The 20,157-nt window shown below is 45.7% G+C and overlaps 1 protein-coding gene across 1 annotated transcript in view; it reads right to left on the bottom strand.

The window, feature by feature from the left end:
- Positions 1–2,363: 2,363 nt before the first annotated feature.
- The window catches only part of TRABD2A (TraB domain containing 2A), a 55,872-nt gene continuing 38,078 nt past the window's right edge, over positions 2,364–20,157 (bottom strand). The window contains exons 5-7 of the mRNA XM_069065829.1: positions 13,251–13,341; positions 4,275–4,550; positions 2,364–2,838 (exon numbers count right to left, since the gene is read on the bottom strand). Coding sequence (XP_068921930.1) covers positions 2,655–2,838; positions 4,275–4,550; positions 13,251–13,341 — 551 coding nt within the window. The 3' untranslated portion in view covers positions 2,364–2,654. The remainder of the gene's footprint in view (positions 2,839–4,274; positions 4,551–13,250; positions 13,342–20,157) is intronic.

The following is a 20,157-nucleotide window of genomic DNA, read 5'->3' as shown; positions in this document are numbered from 1 at the left end:
GGCTCCACACCAAGCTCGAGGTCTGGAGGCCAGGCCCAGGGACAGATGGCACATGTGTCATCTGATGACGATGAGCTGAGCTAAATTCAGAGAGGGCTGTCACTGGGCCGGGCCTGGCGATGATGGGTGCTTCAGCCACACGGGCTCTGGGAGACGCTCACTAAGCTCCAAGGAGCTTTGAATCTGGGGTGATAATGTACCCCTCCCCCCGTGAAGTCATGGTAGAGAAGAGTTTCAGCAAAAACATGACTGTCATCAGGAAGAAGGAACATGGGTTCCCCCTCAAAGGCCATCCTCCTCATTCAACAGATGAGAAAAATGAGTGAGGAGGCCTCACAGCTGGCCCTTAGCACCTAACACTACCTCCCCTCATATTACAACTGGAGTAAACTGAGTCTGGGAAGGGAAAGAGACCTCCCCAAGACCACACCCCTGGCTCTGAGGGACCTTCTTATCTAACCTCCTCATCTGTAGCCTAGGTGGGTGCAGTCTGACAGCTGGAGTTCTTTTAACACCCACCCACTCCCCATTTCACAGCTGAGGAAACTTGAGACCATAAAAGGCAAAAGTTTAGGGCTTTATTAAAATGTTTTTTAAATATTGCAAAAATTTTTAAATAGGGCAAAATGTTCCCAAATATCAAAGCACCTTCCCCCAATAGCAACTGCGATTGTTCAGCTATGTAAAGCAATGGGGTATCATAGGGAGAGCACTGGGTGGGATAGTTAGAGCAGTGTGACCCTGGATAAGTCACTGTCCTTCCCTGGGCTTCAGTTTCTTTATCTATAAACTCAGAATGAGCACACCTCAGGGTCATGGTGAGAAAAGTACTTTAAACTGTCCAGCTGCTATTGTTCAGACAACCTGGACTGTACTTTTTGTTTCTGTTAAACCATTAAGAAACCATTCTAAGATACTTACCCAGAGTTAGAGAGTAAATAAAGCTGGGGCAGGGCCAGGAAACCCCTCCAGGACTGCTGCCTTGTCAAGGCAGGGAGCCTTGGGTAGCTCAAGGAAACACTGAGCTCTGCCACAGAGGGTCACAGTGGAGAGTTCTGACAAAGGGTGAGCCACTAGAGAAGGAAATGGCACACCACTCCAGTATCTTTGAAGAGCTGGGCAGTACTGGACCCCCAAACAACAAAAGGGCCAGGAGAATGGAGGTGCCCCTAGTGCTTATTTCTACACTGGCCTACCTGCTTTTCCTCCCATACAATATTCCATCTCCCATCTCTGTACCTTTGCACTGGCTGTACCCTATGCCTGGAGTGTCCTCCCTCCTCACTTTCGTCTCTTAGCTTCCTTGGCTTTCTTTAAGACCCAGTTCAGTTTGGTATGGTGACTTCTACCTGTAATCCCAGTTATTGAGAAGCTGATGCTGGCAGATCTTGGGAGTTCTGAGCTGTGGCCGCCTAAGCCAATCAGGCATCCACATCAGTCTGGTGAGCCCCTGAGGGTAACGAGCCCCTAGCTTGCCCACAGAGGGGCAACATGGACCAGGCTGGAAGTGGAAAACATCAAAGTTTTCATGCCAATCAGCTGTGGGATCAAGCCCATCAGTGGCTGCTGCTTTTTTAGCCTGAGAGATAGGGAGATCCAAGGAAGGAAAAAAGGAGGGGAGAAAGGAGAAAGGGAGGGAGGGAGGAAGGAATGGAGGGAGAAAAAAATGAAAGAGAGAAAGAAGGAAAGAGAGAAAGAAGGAAAGAAAGAAAGAGATAGAGAAAGAAAGAAGGAAAGAAAGAAAGAGAGAAAGAGAGAGAAAGAGAGGAGAGAAAGAGAGAAAGAGAGAGAAAGAGAAGAGAGAAAGAGAGAAAGAAGGAAGAAAGGAAGGAAGGAAGGAAGGAAGGAAGGAAGGAAGGAAGGAAGGAAGGAAGGAAGGAAGGAAGGAAGGAAGGAAGGAAGGAAGGAAGGAAGGAAGGAAGGAAGGAAGAAAGAGGTGAAGGAAAGATTCTGCTCTGATCCCACTTCCCTATGTCCCCACCTGCTGGTACCTTCCCCTCTGGGTTCACGTTCCATCTACTCTATATTCATCTTGTGTCCATACTTGCTATTTCCCCCACTAGCTCTTGCAGGGCTGGAACTGTTTTTGTCTTTGTTTGTATCCTCAGTGTTTAGCCCCGTGCCTGGCACCCAGTAGATGTTTAATAAATGCTCACTGACTGATTCAGACAGGCTGCTCCTGGGAAGACTTTCCTCTGACTGCACACATTAGAATCTACTTTGCAATATGCAGTCTTAGAGATTTCCCTGGCATTGGGAAAATGCCCAGGGTCTCAGCCAGGATGTGCCATAGGTTGGACTTGAACCCAGCCAGTTATTTATGGTGTTCCTGTAAAAGCACAGGAAAAGAAAAAAAAAGTCTAGACCAAAATGTATTTAATGATTCCCATAGAGCTAAATTACAACTATCTTACAACATGATACATCTCCCAAAACATTCTGGGATAAGGTGGATGTCGTTCTTCAAAAAGAGAAGAATAAAACCAAATGGCTTTCAAAAAGTGTCCTCCACACAGGGTGTGTCAAATGAGTTGAGACAGCCCAAATTGGAAGGGTAAGATTCTTTCAAGTAACATGTGTGAAGGTCCCTTGTCTTTTCTTTTCAGTCTGTATAAGGCTCTGAGAAAAGGCAACCAGCATGTGTGGGACAAGTCTTAGAGAAGCGTGATCTCAGTTTGAAGGGCCAAAGTCAACAACCAAAACAAAAGTGTCCAAAGTGACAAGCAGGCACCGTTCGACACTGTCTGGGCATGGGGCGGTCTCCTGTGGCCTGGCAGCAGAGGTTCCACTGTGATATACCCATTGACTATTCGGATCCGAGGAAGTGGAGCTGGAGCACTAGAAGAAAAACACAAAAGAATTATGAAACTCTCCACCTCCCAAGCCAGGCAGTGATAATCCTGAAAAGGAAACTAACTATAGGTCCTTGAATGATGAAAAATGATACAACCAACCAGTTAACAAGCATTTAGGTGCCTGATATGTGCCAAGTATAACAGCTCGCCCTTTTATGCACATTGTTTTAAAAAATGAATAATAATAGCTATTATTTATGGAGTTTATAAAGCACTTTACAAATATCTCATTTTATTCATACAACCTGGAGGGGCAGGAATGGTGTTATTATTAAATCCATTTTACTGAGAAAAAACAAAACTGAAGCTGACAGAAGCTAAGTGACCTCCTCAGGGTCATACGGTTAGAACGTGTATGATGCTAGATTTTAATTCCAATTGTCCTGAGTTCTGGGTACATCACTGAGTCACCTAGCTATCACAAAAATCCATTATATGATATCCTGGACAATGGTTCGTCCATCCTTTGTTTGTAGATACCTCACGAAGGGGAGTCTACTCCTTCCTAAGGCAAACCTTTCTCTTTCTGGTCAGTTCTTATTGTTGGGAAGCTTTTCATTCAATTAAATTGACTTCTGCCACTTGCTGTAACCAATCCTGTCCTCTGAGGCCAAGATCGGCTAAGAAGAGCAAGTCTAGACCTCCTCTGCACAACAGCCCCTCACATCCTTCACAAGAACTGCCACAGCCCTCTCACAATCCCCACTGTGTAGGGCAAGACCTGCCTCAGACACATATGCTGGGTGACCCTGAAAAAGTCACCTAACCTCTCCTGAGTGCCTGGAGCACAATGAGCACTTGATTCATGTTTGCTGGATTGGCCAGCCGCGGTTCCCCATTGGTGGGCCTCAGTTTATTCATCTGTAAAATGACAGGGTTGGACTCAGTGACCCGTTGGGTAACCTTTTGGCTCTAAATCTAGGTTCCTATGATATTTGCAGGGAGAAGGAAAACAAATAACAAGAATAATTACCCCAAAATGCAGGTACAGGTCACCCTGGTCTAAGAAAAGTGGTGGAGAAGGCTTTCTCATATGGTCAGTCTGCTGTCCCTGCCTAGCACTTATCCCTCCTCTGCTGCCCTCCCCTGCTCTCCATCCTCCATCTCCTCCCTTTCTACATCCTCCCCCTCCCCTCCTCCCTTTCTGCATCTTCCCTCCTCCTCCCTCACTCCATCCTCCCCTCTCCACCCTCCTCCTCCCTCACTCCATCCTCCCCTCTCTGTATCCTCTCCCCTCTTTCTATCTTCCCCCTCCTCCCTCTCTATCCTTCCCTGTCCTCCCTCTCTCCAATCTCCCCCATCCTCTCCCTTCCCCCTCCTTCTCTTCCCCATCCTCTTCTAATGCTCACCTTTGGTCTCCCACCCCAGGGATGAGAGCACCAGTGGCCCCCGAGACAAGAGCAAACCCCCAACACTGACCTCTCCTCCAGGCGCACCCACAGGTCACTGAATTGCCGAAGCCTCTGCTTTTTCAGCTGTTTCTTTTTCTTCTTCCTGTACTTCCTGTCCATCTTCTCCAAGAGGTCAGCATTTCCAGGCAGAAGCAGGTGTGGCAGCAACACCTCCTCCTCCTCGTCTTCCTCCTCCTCCTCCTCCCCTGGCTCTCCAAGGGGACTGGATGCCTTGGAGATCCCATAGGGCACGTAGGCAGGGGGTGGGGGGGACAGAGTGGAAGGGGTTCTCCTACTCTTCTCACTGGCAAATAAAGCATCTGAAAGGTCAAGGAGGGCAGGAAGTCGAGGATGCCCACCCCCCACCTCATTTCACTAGGCTCACAACAAACAGGTTCCCACAAAAATCAAACCAAAAAGACACTGGGAAAACTGGAGAAAGAATGAGCACTTTTCTTGGGGTCTCGTACCAACTAGTTTCCATTCAGTACACTCTGGCTACCAGTGACCTTGGGCAAGTGACATGACCTCCCTGGGCCTCACCTTCCTCATCTGTAAAATGAATGGGTAGATCTAGACAGCCTAAATATGTGATCTTCTGATCCTCAGCAACTGACAGGAGGGGGAAGGTGATGTGCTTTAAAAAATCATACTTTTAGGGACAGGGACCAGTCCAGTGATTTTACTGGGATAGGAAACTCCCTCCACCCAACCAGGTCAACACCTTCTGGGCAGCTGGAGTCCTCCAAGAGCTGCCTAGAACACTGGATGGGGCTAACTGGCTTGCCCAGGATCATGCGTGACAGAGTCAGCACTTGAACTCGGGTCTTTCTGGATATGAGGCCAGTTCTCAATCCCCTACAACAAGCTGCCTCTCTGGGAATGTCCCGCACCCTTAAACCCTCCCCAATCCCAATAAGGAAAGATTCCTGTTTCTTTCCTCAATGACTCCCTCTCCCTCCCAACCCACACAATCAGCAACACCTGCCAGAATACCTGAAGGATGGGAAAGGGAGGCGGAAGAGGAGTGTACAGAGAAACACAGGTGACCACTATGCATTCATGTCTCATGAAGGCTCCACTCGGAGACCAATCAACAAGCAAGTAGCTCAGTGCCTCCCATCCATGCCAGGCACTGAGAGAAAAGTGAGCCCACCCCTGCCTTCAAGGAGCTTATACTCTGCTGCTGCTGGAGATGCTGAGGGGGGAGAGCGGAGGCAGGGACTGAAGTATGATAGACAGACATCATGGAAAGCTGGGATACACAAGTCGCCCCTCAGTCTGGGGAGTCAAATGTGTGCCATACACCCCACCACCACCACCCAGAGGGGAAATACACAGATAAAGGCATGGTCACGTTTCTTTCCAAAGAACCTGTTTTCTAAAACAACAAGCAGATGGGGGTAGAGGCCGCTGGAGTGATACAGAGGATAGACCCCTGGACTTGGAATCAGGAAGACCTGAGTTCGAATTTGACAGACATTTCCTAGCTGTGTGACCCTGGACAATTTACATCTCTTCTATTTGCCTCAGTTTCCTCATCTGTACACCATCTCTCCACCCCCTCAATAGTATCTACCACTCAGGGTTCTTGCTGGGTACATACATAACACTATAGAAATACCTATTTCCCTTCCCTTTCCTTAAGCAGATAAGAGTCTGGAGGACCTGGATTCAAATCCCGCCTCAGACACAGATTAGCTGTCCAGCCCGAGGCAAGGTTATGCTCTCTCCTTTATTTTATCTGTAAAATGACAATATTTGACTCAATATCCTTTCAGGATACTTTTATCTCTATAACTGTGATCCCCCGATCTAGGCCTTTCCAGAGGACTCGATGTCTTCATCAAGGGCCCTCACCAGGGAAAATGAAGGACCAAGAAGCATTTCTGACAGAGTCCATTTCACCCTTCCCACCCGCTCAGAGAGATAACCACAGCTCACACCTGTCTGATGGGGGAGCGAGGGAAGCAAGCCCAGTGCTGGACAGCTCCTGTGGAATCTGCCTCTAGGCCCACAGAGCCTAGAAATCACCGCAGAACGGGCTTAGGGACTAGGTCCCCAGACGAGCTTCACCGCTGCTGCTGGCCTCTCACTTCACTCTGATTTTACAGAGGAAGAAACTCAGGTCCAGTGTAAGGGGCAGAGGCAGGATCTTGACGGGGCCTCTGACTCCTCCCCTCTCTGTCCACCCCCTCCCCAGTGAGCAGACACCGTAATCTGAATGGATCTCGGTGCTGGCGCCGTGGACCTTCCATCCCTGGAGGGAGCTGAAAAGCTGATGGCTGGTACCCAGATCTCCGAGCCACAAGGGACTCCTCGTCCCCACTAGTGTGATTCGGTTGACACCCATCGTTCAGACAATACCAGGTGCTCCTCTGCACACAAAAGGAGGTGGGACCCCATGGAGTTTCTTCCCAGCGGGGGTGGCGGGACGACTGCCTTCTGCACTCCCTGCCCCTAGCCTGCACCCTGGGCCACCGCCAGGGAGCTTCCCTTGCCTCTGCTTCAGACAAGTTTAATCTGACCCACTTCTCCTTCTTGTCTTTTCTCCAATAACTGTCCTTTTCCCGTTCGGCCCAGTTCTACACAGATGGCTGGGAAGGGATCCTTTCCACAGACCCTCACAGTTAAGGAAACTCTGGCTGACAGAAGTCTGAAGACTAGTCCAGGGTCACACAGCTAGTCTCTGAGGTTTGAACTCAGGTCTTCCTGACTGCATCACCTGGGTGGTTTTAACAAAGAACCCTGGGCAGTCAAGGAACAGAGACAGGACCCTGGGAGACGGGGAAGAGCCAAGATGGGGCATAGCCAATGAGAAGCCCCTCCCAGGCTTGGACAGCAGCTTCCTTTTCCCAAAGCAGCGGCCCATGGGAGCAGAGACTTGGTTTCAACACGAACTACGTGCCGTCTCTCTTCTTTTTCCCTTTAGTCTTTCCTACATGCCTGATGACTCAAGCACTCTCAGCCCGTTTTCAGGTGAAGCAACATTTGTAAATGGTCAGATCTCTTTCTGCGACTTGTCTGCTGCAGTGCGTTCAAATTTCGCTAGGTGGCACGGTGTTGGAGTGAGGAATCCTGAGTTCTAATCCTGCCTCAGACACTAGCTGTGTGACCCTGGGCATGTCACTTCACCTTTCTCCTATGCATTACTCATCAGTAAAGTGGAGATGATGACAGCACCGATTTTACATGATTACAGTGAGAATCCCATTAGACAAGAGGTAAAGTGCTTTGGAAAACTTAAAGCGCCATCTAAATGTGTGCTATTGTTATTATACTGGCCGAATCCACCTGGCACTAACATTTACACAGTATTTTAAAGTGCGCAAAGCATCTTCTGTAGGTTTTCTCATTTGATCCTCACAACAACCCTCTCACTCTAGGGGCTCTCACTACCCTCATTTTACAGATGAGGAAACATCCGGACCCAACTCTGTCCTTTCAAGCTCCTTCCTTCCAGCTCCAGACTCAGGATCCTGCTTGTCAAATCTCTGTCTCCACTGGGGTCCAGCTCTCCATCTGGCTAGAGGATGTCTCTGTTTGGCCATCTCTCCACCCCCTCAAAATTCATGTGTCTAAAACCAAACGCATCTCCCCCCCACCACCACCCAGCCCTGCTGTGTCTCTGTTGATCGGCATCAACAGTCTGCCAATTCCTAACACCATCTTTGATGTCTCTCTTCTTCCCTGCTGCCATTACAGACAATCAATTCTCCCTTCAAAATCTCTCTCAGATCTACCCCTATCTCTCTACTCCACTAGTTCCCACCCCCCCCCCCCCAAGCCAGGCTTCACCCCAGAATTACTGCCAGTACCTGGATTCTAGTCTTCCCACCCCCCAACTTCCTCCCCTTCCATCCATCCTTCAGACCACTGATAGGCTAAGGTCTAAAGACCAAGTCCATGGCAATTGTAGAAATGTGTTTGTAATGGTGAGTGGAAAACTCAAAGGACTATAGAAATCTCAGTCGTCATCATCATCATCACCATCATCATCATCATCATCATCATCACTGCTATCCTTATGCCACATCTTTACTGACAAATACCCAGGGGCTCTTCATTGCCTACCATCCTCATCTCCAGATGTGGCTTTCAAGAATGGCTATTGGGACAGCTAGTTGGTGCAGTGAATAGAGCACCGGCCCTGGAGTCAGGAGGACCTGAGTTCAAATCCAGCCTCAGACACTTAACACACTTACTAGCGATGTGACTTTGGGCAAGTCATTTGACCCCAGTTGCCCTCCAAAAAGAAAAAAAAAAGAATGGCTATCATTTGACCCCTTTCACCTAGACATTCTGATTCCCATTCTGCCTCAGTCTCTATCCTCCACTTCAAACAGGGGAGATCTGCCAGATTTGGAGTCAAAAGACCCAAGTTCAAATGCTGCCTCTGATACCTATCACCTTGGGACCTTAATTGCTCTGGGCCTCAGTTTCCACATCTGTAAAATGAGGGGACTGGACTGCATACCTTCAAACAGTTCTTTCCTATGCTACTTACCCACTTCTGACCTTAGGCAAGCCACAGTCACACTCCTGCATCCCAACCCTTAATGTTGAATTCCTACTTTTATTTTCTGTCGATGAAGATGGAAGTATATGGCTAATGCCTCATTATGTAAGTGACCACAAGCCGGCCGGCTCTGAGCTGCTCTCATTCTGACTGATCCTTTCCCCAGGGTTCTTCTGTTCAGCACTGCTCCTGGATGTCTCCATTCCCCAACACTGCCGTTGGCTCAGCGACATTCTGGAGACACATCCTTTCATCCATCAAGCGTGGGATTTGGGGAAGTCCCTTCACATCTCTGAGAGGTTAAATGAAGGAGTCAGTCTAACTCAGAGGTATCAAACATACTCCCACGGGGCCACAACACAACCAAGCATCAGCTGAACTAGATTAAAATGTTGGTGCTGCTCAGTGGTTTTTCCAGTTGTGTCCAACTCTCCGTGACCCCACTTGGGGTTTTCTTGGCAAAGATACTGGAACAGCCCGCCATTTCCTTGTCTAGCTCATTTTACAGATGAGAAAACTGAGGCAAACAGGGTTACGTGACTTTTCCAGGGTCACACAGCTAACTGTGAAGCAGGATTTGAACTCAGATCTTCCTGACTCCAGATTAAAATGTAATTGGTAAGTAGTTAATAACATACATAAAAATGCAGCGAAATGGGAATAATATTACATTTTACACGCTGTGGCCTGCAGGGATCCTTACATTTCTGTTTCTATTTTAGTTTGGCATCACTGTGCTAATACATGTCCTCATACTAACATTTTTTAATTTTCTCACTGTTCCCAGGATTCTCCTAACTGGAACAAAAAGACTCACTCACAGCCTTGGGTCTCTAGGATTAGAAAGCCCCAATCAAAGCCCTTGGCGAGGGATGCCAAACATTCAAATAAACACTGAGCGTTTTCACAGTGGGACATTTCCAATCATCCTGATATTTCTAAATATTCAGATATCTGTCATCACATGATCATGTGGGCAGTCTGATGGTTCAGCTACAAGCTAAGTGGGAATGGAAAAATTTTCTTCTAGTAATAGCCATGAGATGGTGATCGCTGGACCAGGGATGGCCCCCACTAAAAGGAACACAGGCTCTGAAATCAGAGGACCCGGGTTCAAATTCTGACTCGGTTACAATAGCCGTGTGACCCTGGGCAAGTCACTTAACTTCTCAGCTTCCATTTCCTCCGTTAGAAAACGAAGGCTAGACTAGATGACCTCTAAAGTCCTGTCCAGATCTCAACCTACGAGCCCATTATAGTTGGAAATTCAGAAATTCTAACCTGAGAACAGTGAGCAAGGTTATTTCCTGGGGTTGTTCTAGTGAACGGCAAGAGACTGGTGCCCAAGAGGAAAACACAGGTCTGGAGATTCCAGTCCAGTGGGCTAGGCAGTGAACAAGCTACCTGCCCTCTCTGGGCCTCAATCTTCTCAGCTCTAAAATGAGAAGGTTGGATTAGGGGATCCATCCCTAACATCTGCTCCAGGCCTAGAATCCCACGATTCCTAAATATCAATGGGATTGTACTGAATCCTGGCCCCTCCCCACCCCTATCCTTGGTCATCTCTGACCTGAGGCAAGAGGCTGGTCCATTTTGGCCCAACCGGAAAGGTCGGGGAAGGAGCACCCTACCTGACAAACTCCAGATTCACCATTTAAGAGTCCAGATCCCCAGGGAAATTGTATCTGTGGTTTGTTTGATACAGTGAGCTCAAGTATCTCAATTTTCCATCTTAATACAGAAATCCATAGCTCAAAAATTTAAGAACCTCACTACTCGAAGTCAGTTTTGAATTAATATAAATATAATAATAATAATAATAATAAGAGCCAGCATTTCAGTAGCACTTTATCTTTGCAAAAACCCTGAGAGATAGGGGCTGTTATTATCCCCATTTCACAGGTAAGTAAAATAAATCAGATAAAGTTTGAATGACTTCACAGGATCACAGGGATCACATATTTAGAGCTGGGAGAGATTTTAGCAATCATTAAGACTAATTCATCTTACAGATTAGGAAACTGAGGCCCAGAGAGGGAAAGTGATTTCACAGCACCATGGGATCACAGATTCTGAGCTGAAAGTGACCTCAGAGAAGAAAGATTGGGACAGATTTGGGAAACCAAGGCTGAGTGTTTAAATGGGGTCATGGGGAAACAGATTTAGAGTTAGGAGAGACTTCAGAGCAAGGGTTCTTACCCTAAGATCTATGAACTTTCATGTGTATGTGCGTATATATATATGTACATATATGTATATATTTCAAAACTATTTCAAGATAATCTGTTTCCTTTGTAACCCTCTGTCTGTTATCTTATGCATTTAAAAACTTTACTCTGAGAAATGGTCTAGAGGCTTCACCAAAGGACTAAAGGTTACCAAAAATTAAGATTCCTGCATCTGGAGGTCAGAGACTAAACCCCTCATTTTATGCCTGTCCTGGGCCACCCAGTAAATTCATGCCAAAGACTGTTTCTATACAAAGGATCCTCATCCTGCCAGGGCCTGTTCCAAGGATGCAAGAAGGGGCAAGGAGTCACACGTCGTTCCAGAAGAAGGGATGGAAGATTGACTCCTTGCACTGCCAGGCCATTAAGAAGATAGGGGCCAAGGCAGTCCCCGCCCTGCTGGGACTAAGGATAATACAGGAGGCAGGCAACCAACTTTAAGAAGTCAGGGGAAGAGCTGGCAAATGTATAACCCAGATCAAATTGCTTACCATCCCAGGAAGGGGGAGGTGAGGGAGAGAGAGAAAATGAGGAGCTCAAACATTTTTAAAAGTGAACCTTAAAATTGTTTTCACATATAATGGGGGGGGGAATAAAATATTATTAAAAAGGAGGGGGGCAGCAGCTGGTCTCAGAAGACCCCAAACCAGAGCAGATGTGCTCTAAGGTGGTCTTCTCCTCTAACAAATCTGTGGTTTTACAACCAGCCAATCCTAAGGGAGCCTGGACATTTAAGCTGGATCAGCAGTGCTCAAGAATTCAGCAAACAAGGAGACAGGGCATCACCTACCTACTGCTGAGTGTGTAAGCCCGCATGGAGATCCGGCACAGACAAGGCGGAGGAGATGGCCTCAGACCTAGGAACTGAATAAAAAGGCATTTGGACCATTGCCCACAGCAGAGAGGAGCTGGAAGCCTCGAAGCTGTAGCTAAGGCCAGAATGAGAGCCTTCAGGCCAGGGTTGGGAGCGCCTGTCCCCTGCATGTGGGACAGCTTTAAGAGGGAGTATGGAAGCCAGTGTCTCCTGCCTAAGCCAGGCAAGCACACTCGCTATCACAATACATACACTGAGTAACAAATATGGTCCCACGCCTATGCTAAGCACTGCCTTGGATCATATGCAACCCTGCCCTCCAAGAGCTTACAATCTAGCTGTGAAGACAAGGTTTACACATGGAAAATCATCAGAAAACCAGGAAACAAGAAATTACATGGCACTGATCTCCAACAACAAAGGAGTTAAAAGCTCAACTTCATGAACATAAGAGAGGGAAAGTATGGCAAGACAAAAGCTCCATAAAAGATCTGGGGGTTTCAGTGGACTGTAAGCTCAATGTGAGTTAACTCATGGAATAAATACTAACTAATGGAATAAATACATCCCTAGAAGGGGGATTCAAACTTTGGTTGCATTAAAAGGAGAATGATGTGCTATTATCCTAAGGAGAAGATCATCTACTACATCTGCAGTATCCCGTTTGGTTCTGGGTGCAAAGCTATGGGAAAGACATTGATAAACTGGAAGGCGTCTAGTCTATGACTGACCAATTGGATTGTTTCTGGAAACTCACACACTGCTACCTGAGAATAGTGTATAAACATTATTCTGCCCACAGAAGGAGCAGTTAGCAATGGCAAAGGGCCTTAAGATCACTCCCCAAGAAGAATGGATGAACAGATGGGAGATGTTTAATGGGAAGAAGAGAAGACTGATTTTTGTTATGTGGTGTACCCTATAGCAGAATGTAAGCTCCTTGAGGGCAGGGCTCAGTTCACTTCTGGCAATGGATCCCTAGAGCCTGAGGTACACTAGTCAATGAATAAATGCTTGTTGAATGGAATCGAACCACCTTTGAAGCAGATAGAGCCAAGTATTACTGTTCTCATTTTATAGATGGGGAAACTGAAGTCTGATAGTCAAATGACTGGTCCCGTGGTCACAGAACTAGAAAGTGGGAGAATCAGGGCTCCTGACTCTTTGGTCCGGTGTTCTTTCAACAAGACAAAAAAGAGGCCTCGTCCAGTGGCCTCAGAGAAAAACCAGTGGGAAACCCACAAATGTAAGCTCCTTGAGGGCAGGGATGACTTCATCCCCAGAGCCCAGCTTGGTACTCAGTAGGTGCTGACTCTAGAGTGTTATTGTGGGGACAAATACTCATGGTTTAGGAGCCAAATCATTCTAGGCCAAGGTCTACACAGCAACCTCTACAACTCATCTAACTAGTCTTCAACCCGGATAAGAACGCCGATGGATTACTTGTTGATGGGTTGTCCGGCAGGGGTGTGTTCTACCTCATACCCTTCTCTCCTCAAAACATCAAGCACTGTGTCGTTGCCCATGAAATGACCTGCAGTTAAGAAAAACAATCAGAATCTCTGGAGAGAGCACGCACACACACACCCACACACACACACACACACATGCACACATACACACGCATAGACAGAAAGAAACATGGAGGAACCAAGCCCCTTACCATTGTAAGGGGCCATCACAGTCACAAAGCTCTCTCACTCCATGAGCTCAGCTGATCCTCACAACTCTGTGAGGTTGGCAGGACAAATGTCACTGTGGGAAGGAGCGGGTGTGGCCAAAAAAGGGATGGAGTCCTGTCAGAGCTGGGTTCGAATGTGAGCAGAGAACACTCATGGGGAACATGATAGCTATCTACAAGAAATTCAAACATTTTCATAGGAGAGAGGGATTATTGGACTTTTTCTGCTTGGCCCTAGAGAGCAGAACCAGGAACAATGAGGAAGGGGATAGTAGCAAAAAAGGACAACTGAGGTTGGAAGTCAAGAAAAACCATTAAAGCTTTTGGGAAATGGGAGGGGCTGTCTTGAGAGGTAGTGAGCCCCACCCCACCCCAATCACTGGAGGTCTTCAGGCTGAAGCTGCATGACCACTTGTTGGGTATGAAGTGCAGGGGATTGGTTTCCAGGTACAACTTGGACTAGAAAGGCAATGAGGTCCCTTCCAACTCTGAAATTCTGTAATTCTGTGACAAGGTTTCTAATAATGCATGACCACTGACAAATCATGCTCCCTCATTGTCATAGGAACTGCCATACCTGCTACACAGGAGTGTAAAGGGACTTGCAAACTTTCAAATGCCATTATCCCCAATTTACAGATGAAAAATGGAAGACTAAGAAGTGAAATGACTATCTCAAAGCCTCCCAGCTAGGAAGTGGCAGTCAGAACCTGAACCCAGGTCTTTTGGCTCCTGGTTCAGTACACTTTGCCACCACACCTCACAGCATCATCGCTGCCCTCTTCATCTCTTACCATTAGGACCATTTATACAAGCAGACCAAGGAAGACGATCCTTGAGGAATGGTACTGTGTGTACCATGAAGGCATTCATCTTCCCATGATTCCCATAGTCTGGTCTCTCGACTGACTTCAGAGAGTGTCCAGTTCAGCCTCTAGTCAGTCTGGCTGGAGGGCACCATAGGAGAGCCACAAAACCAGGAACTCACACAGAACATGCTCCCCTTTGAAAGCTCAGTCCCTCAAACAGGGTAACCTTCCAGACAATGTCTAATAGCTCCCTGCCCCTTCTGCTACACAGAAGCTAGATGGGGGAAACACAGGAAAACTCTAAACTCTAGTTATAAGCTGAGGGTTCAGTTAATCACCAGTATCCGAAACATGAGGAACCTATTCATTTTACTGTTTTCACTTCTAGGGGTGCTTTTCAATAGCAGCCAACCTCTGCACCCTCTCTTCTAGTAGACAGCCTGGGGCTCAAGGCAAGGGCTCAGAATGACAGCTTTAAGATCCTCAAGCACCCAAGAAAAAGTCAATTATATTCTTCTCATGAAGGCAGAGAAGTAAACTTGGATTTAGGGCAAAAGTTTATAAAACAAGGTTCAAAACAAGAAAGCATCCAAAGCATTTCAAGAAATATTCACCAAGCACCTGCTGTGTGGCAGGCACTGGGGGAGAGGTAAAATTTAGATAAAACTGTCTCTGGCCTCATGGAGCATATCATTTAATAGAGGGATAAAAGGCATACAGATGGTGATAGCAACTAGACTTTTAATTTCATTGGTACAGGGACCGCCCAAGTGAAGAAACTCCCTCCACCAATACAGGTGGGCACCTTCTCGAGAACTTACAGTTTTAGGAAGTTGTTTGGGGAGAGCACTGAAAAATTAAGTGATTTACCTCTGTCACAAAGTCAGTTTGTGTCAGAGACAACATGAACCCAGATCTTGATGGCTCGGAAGCCACAATAGTATCACTATGTTATAAAGCCACAGATAAAGATAAGTAATTTAATCCAACAAAGTGTTGTGGGAGGCCCTGGGGAGTGGGGGGAGGACTGGAGGGGTTAGAGAAGGTTCCATGGAAAAAAGACACCTAATTTGGGCTTTAAAAGATGGGTCTATGTCTTTAGTTATGTGTTTCTCATTTTTTGGAGACAACTTGTTCAAATTGGTCCCAGTAAATCAGCTATGATTGGTGCTGTATCTTTGTATCTTTATCCTTTCCTCCAATTGGATGTTGATTCTGACCTTTGCTCAGATAACGTATGACTGGACAAAGGTAGCTGATGATGCCTACATACCCAGTTGTTTCTTTTCTGTCAAAATATGGTCCATTTCATTTGGGAGAAAGGTCATTCAATGCTCATGCCCAGCGCTTTCCCACCCTCTCCTGAAGATTATACTTGTTCTGTAGATGAGTGAGGAGTCTTCTGAGGCATCTACAAACCTTTTATCTCTCTAGATATAGAAATGTACTTTGCAATAGAATTTTTACCATCTTCCCATTGCACCCACTTTCTTTGAGACACTGAGTATCATGATTCCTTTAATCACCAAGCATCAGGCACTTTATTTTGTAGAACAATGGGAAGGGCACTGGGTGTAAGGTCCAAACCTTGGTTCAGATCCCACTCAGACACTTACTATCCATGTGACCTTGGACAAATCACTTAACTTCCTCATCTTTCAAATGGACAACCTTCTAGCCCTATGATATTATGACCCTGTCAAGGTCATCAAAGAATTTTTCTACTATGCCATTACCCTTTACAAGAGATAACTATTGGTGCATTATATAAAATTGTCCTCATGTAAGAATATAGAATGTAAGTTTCTTGAAGGCAGGTGTGATTTTATATTGGTCTTTGCATTCTCAGAACCCAGCACAGTGTCTGGCATATAAGAGGTTCTTACTATTGGTTAAATGGCATTGAAATGAACTGTAGAGGCAAGACTGTGAAGGAGAAAAAGTGAGGACTGGAACTCAAGAGAGAAATAAAGTTGGAAGGTTACATGAGTGGAGATGACCTATTTACTAGAGTGCATATTAAAGACTTTAAGGGTGAGTGTGTGTATATACATATTATATACATATATATCCTATATACATATACATAAATATAATGTATATATGCATGTACTGAATTGTGTGATATATATCGTATACATTATATATTATATATTGACTCAGCAATACTACTTCTAGGTCTGTATCCCACAGAAATCATACAAATGGGAAAAGGACCCACATGTACAAAAATATTTATAGCAGTTCTTTTTGTGGGAGCAAAGAACTGGAAACTGAGGGGAGGCCCATCAAATGGGGAATGGCTGAACAAGTTGTGGTATATGAATGTAATGGAACACTATTGTGCTATAAGAAATAATGAACAGGTGAACTTCAGAAAAACCTGGAAAGACTTGCATGAACTGATGCTGAGTGAAATGAGCAGAACCAGGAGAACATTGTATACAGTAACACCCACATTACATGATGACTTTGATAGACTTATCTCTTCTTGGCAATGCAAAGATCTAAAACAACTCCAAAAAACTCATGATGGAAAATGCTGTCCGCATCCAGAAAAAGAACTATGGAATCTGAATGCAGACTGAAGCATATTATCTGCTCTCTCTCTCTCTCTCTCTCTCTCTCTCTCTCTCTCCTGTCTCTCTTTCCCTCTCTTCTCTCTCTCTTTCTCTCTCTGTCTCTCTCCTCTCTCTGTGTCTCTCTGTCTCTCTCTGTGTCTCTCTTTGTCTCTGTCTGTCTCTCTGTCTCTGTCTGTCTCTCTCTCTGTCTCTGTCTCTCATTTGTTTCTTCTTTCTCATGGTTTCTCCCACTGGTCCTAGTTCTTCGGTACAACATGACTAACATGAAAATAGGTTTAATATGAATGTACATGTTGAGTTTATATTAAATTACATGCCATCTTGTAGTGGGGGGAAGGGAGAGATGGGGATGAAATCTGGAATTCAAAATTTTATGGAAGTGAATGTTGAAACCTAAAAGAAAAATACTGCAGTAGTTTGCCATTTCCTTCTCCAGCTAATTTTACAGATGAGGAACTGAGGCAAACAGCATTAAGTGACTTGCCCAGGATCACACAACTAGGAAGTGTCTGAAGCTGGATTCGAAATCAAAGAAACGAGTCTTCCTGACTCCAGGCCCTGAACTCTATCTACTGTGCCACCTAGCTACCCCACATGGGTGGTCAAAGGCAGGATTTGAACCTAGGTATTCCTGGATCCAAGGCCAGGTCTCCATCCACTAAGTCATGCTGCTTCTCTGACCTCCCATATATGAGTCTTCCCTTTTATGAATTTCCCAGTAGTGTACAAGTTCTTGGATTAGAGAACCATTTAGTGTCTGGGCAAAGACCAGCTCTGATTCCCAAGTGACCTCTGTGTCGTAGCCAGCATCACTGACAATCCCCCCTAAAAACTGTCCTTTAAAGACTGTATAACTATTTAAAGTGGTGGAGCTATGAGGCTCCTTCAGCATCAGACTTGGTGAGAGTCATTCAACACACATCCTTTAAAAGGGGTATCAGGGTGCCAAGGTTAGTAAAGTGCCTGGCCTGGAGTTAGGAAGATCTGAGTTCAAATTGAGCCTCAGAGGCTTCCTAGCTGTGTGACCTTGGAAAAGTCACTTAACCTCTCTCAGCCTCAGTTTCATCAGCACAAAATGGGAATAATAATAGTATTTATCTCATAGGGTTGAAGTAAAGATCAATTGAGATAAAATATGTAAAGTTCTGTATGAGTTACTTTTATTAATAAACACCGGCTAGGTATATACTATGCAGGAAAGCATGGCCCAGCATTGCAGAGGGTACAAACACAATTTAATTCAACAAGGATGAAGTAAGTGTCTACTAGACATTGGGCCACTAACTGAGAGGTGTCATGGGAGATATAAAAGCCAGTAAAACACCGATCCTGCCCTGGAGAAGTTTGTCTTCGTATCAGGAGAGATCAGGGATGGAATCACAGGCTTACAGATTTCAAGCTGGAAAGGATCCCATAGACCATTGATTCCAAGCATCTCATTTTACAGAGGAGGAAACTGAGGGTCAGAAAGGTTAAATGATTCACCCAAGGTCACACAGACAGAAGTGAAGGAATTTGAACTCAGATCCTCTGACTCTCTGAAAGGTAATAATAACAGCAGCAACAACAACAAACTCCTTAAAGTTTGTAAAGTACTTTACAAATGCTATCTCATTTGATCTTCTCAACAACCCAGTGAGGTAGTTGTTATTTTAATTCCCATTTTACATTTGAGGAAATTAGAACTGACAGAGATTAAGCCACTAGGTGGCTTAGTGAATAGAGCACTAAGCCTCAAGTCTGGAAGATCTGAGTTCAAATCCAGCCTCAGACACACAGTAGCTGTGTGACCCTGGGCAAGCCACTCATCTTGTGTGCCTTACTCCACTGGAGAAGGAAATAGTAAACCACTCCAGTATCTTTACCAAGAAAACTCCATGGACAGTATGGTCCACAGGGTCAGGAAGAGTTGGACACAACTGAAAAACCGAACAATAACACAACAACTGTGATTAAGTAACTTGCCCAGGATTACACAGCTAGGAAGCATCAGAGGCAGGATTTGAATCTAGTTCTCACCAACACCAGCACCCCATCCACACCAATAGTGATAATAACACAGATGAGAATGCCTACAGGTATAGAAGGGGAAGGGGAGGAAGGGAATGAGCATTTATTAAGCACCAAATATGTGCCAGGCACTATAAATATCCTCTCATCCGAGGCTCTGGGCTAGGAAGAGAGAGAGGAGATGGGTATGTCTCATGGAGGAGGCACTGCTTGAACTGAGCCTTAATTGAACTTAGAAATGGAAGAGGGCTCTCGAGTCATAGGGAATAACGGGAAGCAGCAACAACATGGAGGGACAGAAACTTGGGGCTCATCCATATGAGAGGCATGGTGGGGGCTCTACGTAGTTCAGTTTGACTGAAGCAGAGAGGATGTGAGGGGGCATAGTCTGGGATGGGGCTGAGAAGGTCGGATGGATCCAGACAGCAAAGGGCCTGGATGGTCGGGAAAAGACTAGATGTGATACTTCAGTCAGGGAGAAATCACAGCAGATTTTTGAGTAGCAGACCTTTATAATCCGGGTTATGCATTAGGACAATTAATTTGGCCACAATGTGTAAAACAGATAGGAAGGAGAAGAGACTGGGGCCGAAGAACAACGGTAGGGGCTTCTGCAACAGGCCAAGAGGGTCTGAACCAGTGCGACACAAAGGGAAAGGCGAAGACAGAAAGCATGAGTGCAAGGTACGGAGATGGAGTGTCTGAAATCATTTTCGTTTTCACCTAGTTCTCTTCTCTTCGAAGTTGAGGCCTAATATGAACTCTTAACACCTTTAAATTATCCACAATTTGCATTCTAACAGGGGATCATGAATCCTTCTCAGAAAACTGAAACTAGTTCTCTCTAATGAGTAGTAAATCATTTTTACGTAATATAAAGTTCTTACTTCATGGTGCTGCTTTTTAGAGTTCTGAAAGAGAGTCTGAGTTGAATTAACTGAAGGCTGGAACAGTAAATGAGGAAGAAGAGTAGAAAGGGGAGGATTTGAACTCAGGACTTTTTACTCCAGCAGCTAGGTGGTACAGTGGATAGAGTGTCAGGCCTGTAGTCAGGAGGACTTGAGTTCAAATCTGGTGTCAGATACTTACTGGCTATAGGACCCTGGGCAAGTCACTCAACCCTGTTTACCTCAGTCTCCTCATCTGTAAAATGAGCTGAAGAAGTAAATGGCAAATCTCTCTAAGCATCTCTGCCATGAAAACCCCAAATGGGGTCATGAAGAGTCAGACACAACTGAAACAAAACAACATCAAACAACAATAACAAC

The sequence above is a fragment of the Petaurus breviceps genome, unplaced genomic scaffold (genome assembly GCF_028583685.1).
Source record: "Petaurus breviceps papuanus isolate PSGF00001 unplaced genomic scaffold, PetGlider_PUasm1.0 139, whole genome shotgun sequence".
Lineage (NCBI taxonomy): Eukaryota > Metazoa > Chordata > Mammalia > Diprotodontia > Petauridae > Petaurus > Petaurus breviceps.
Note: the sequence above shows the minus strand (reverse complement) of the source record. Positions and strands in the feature narration are given on the sequence as shown.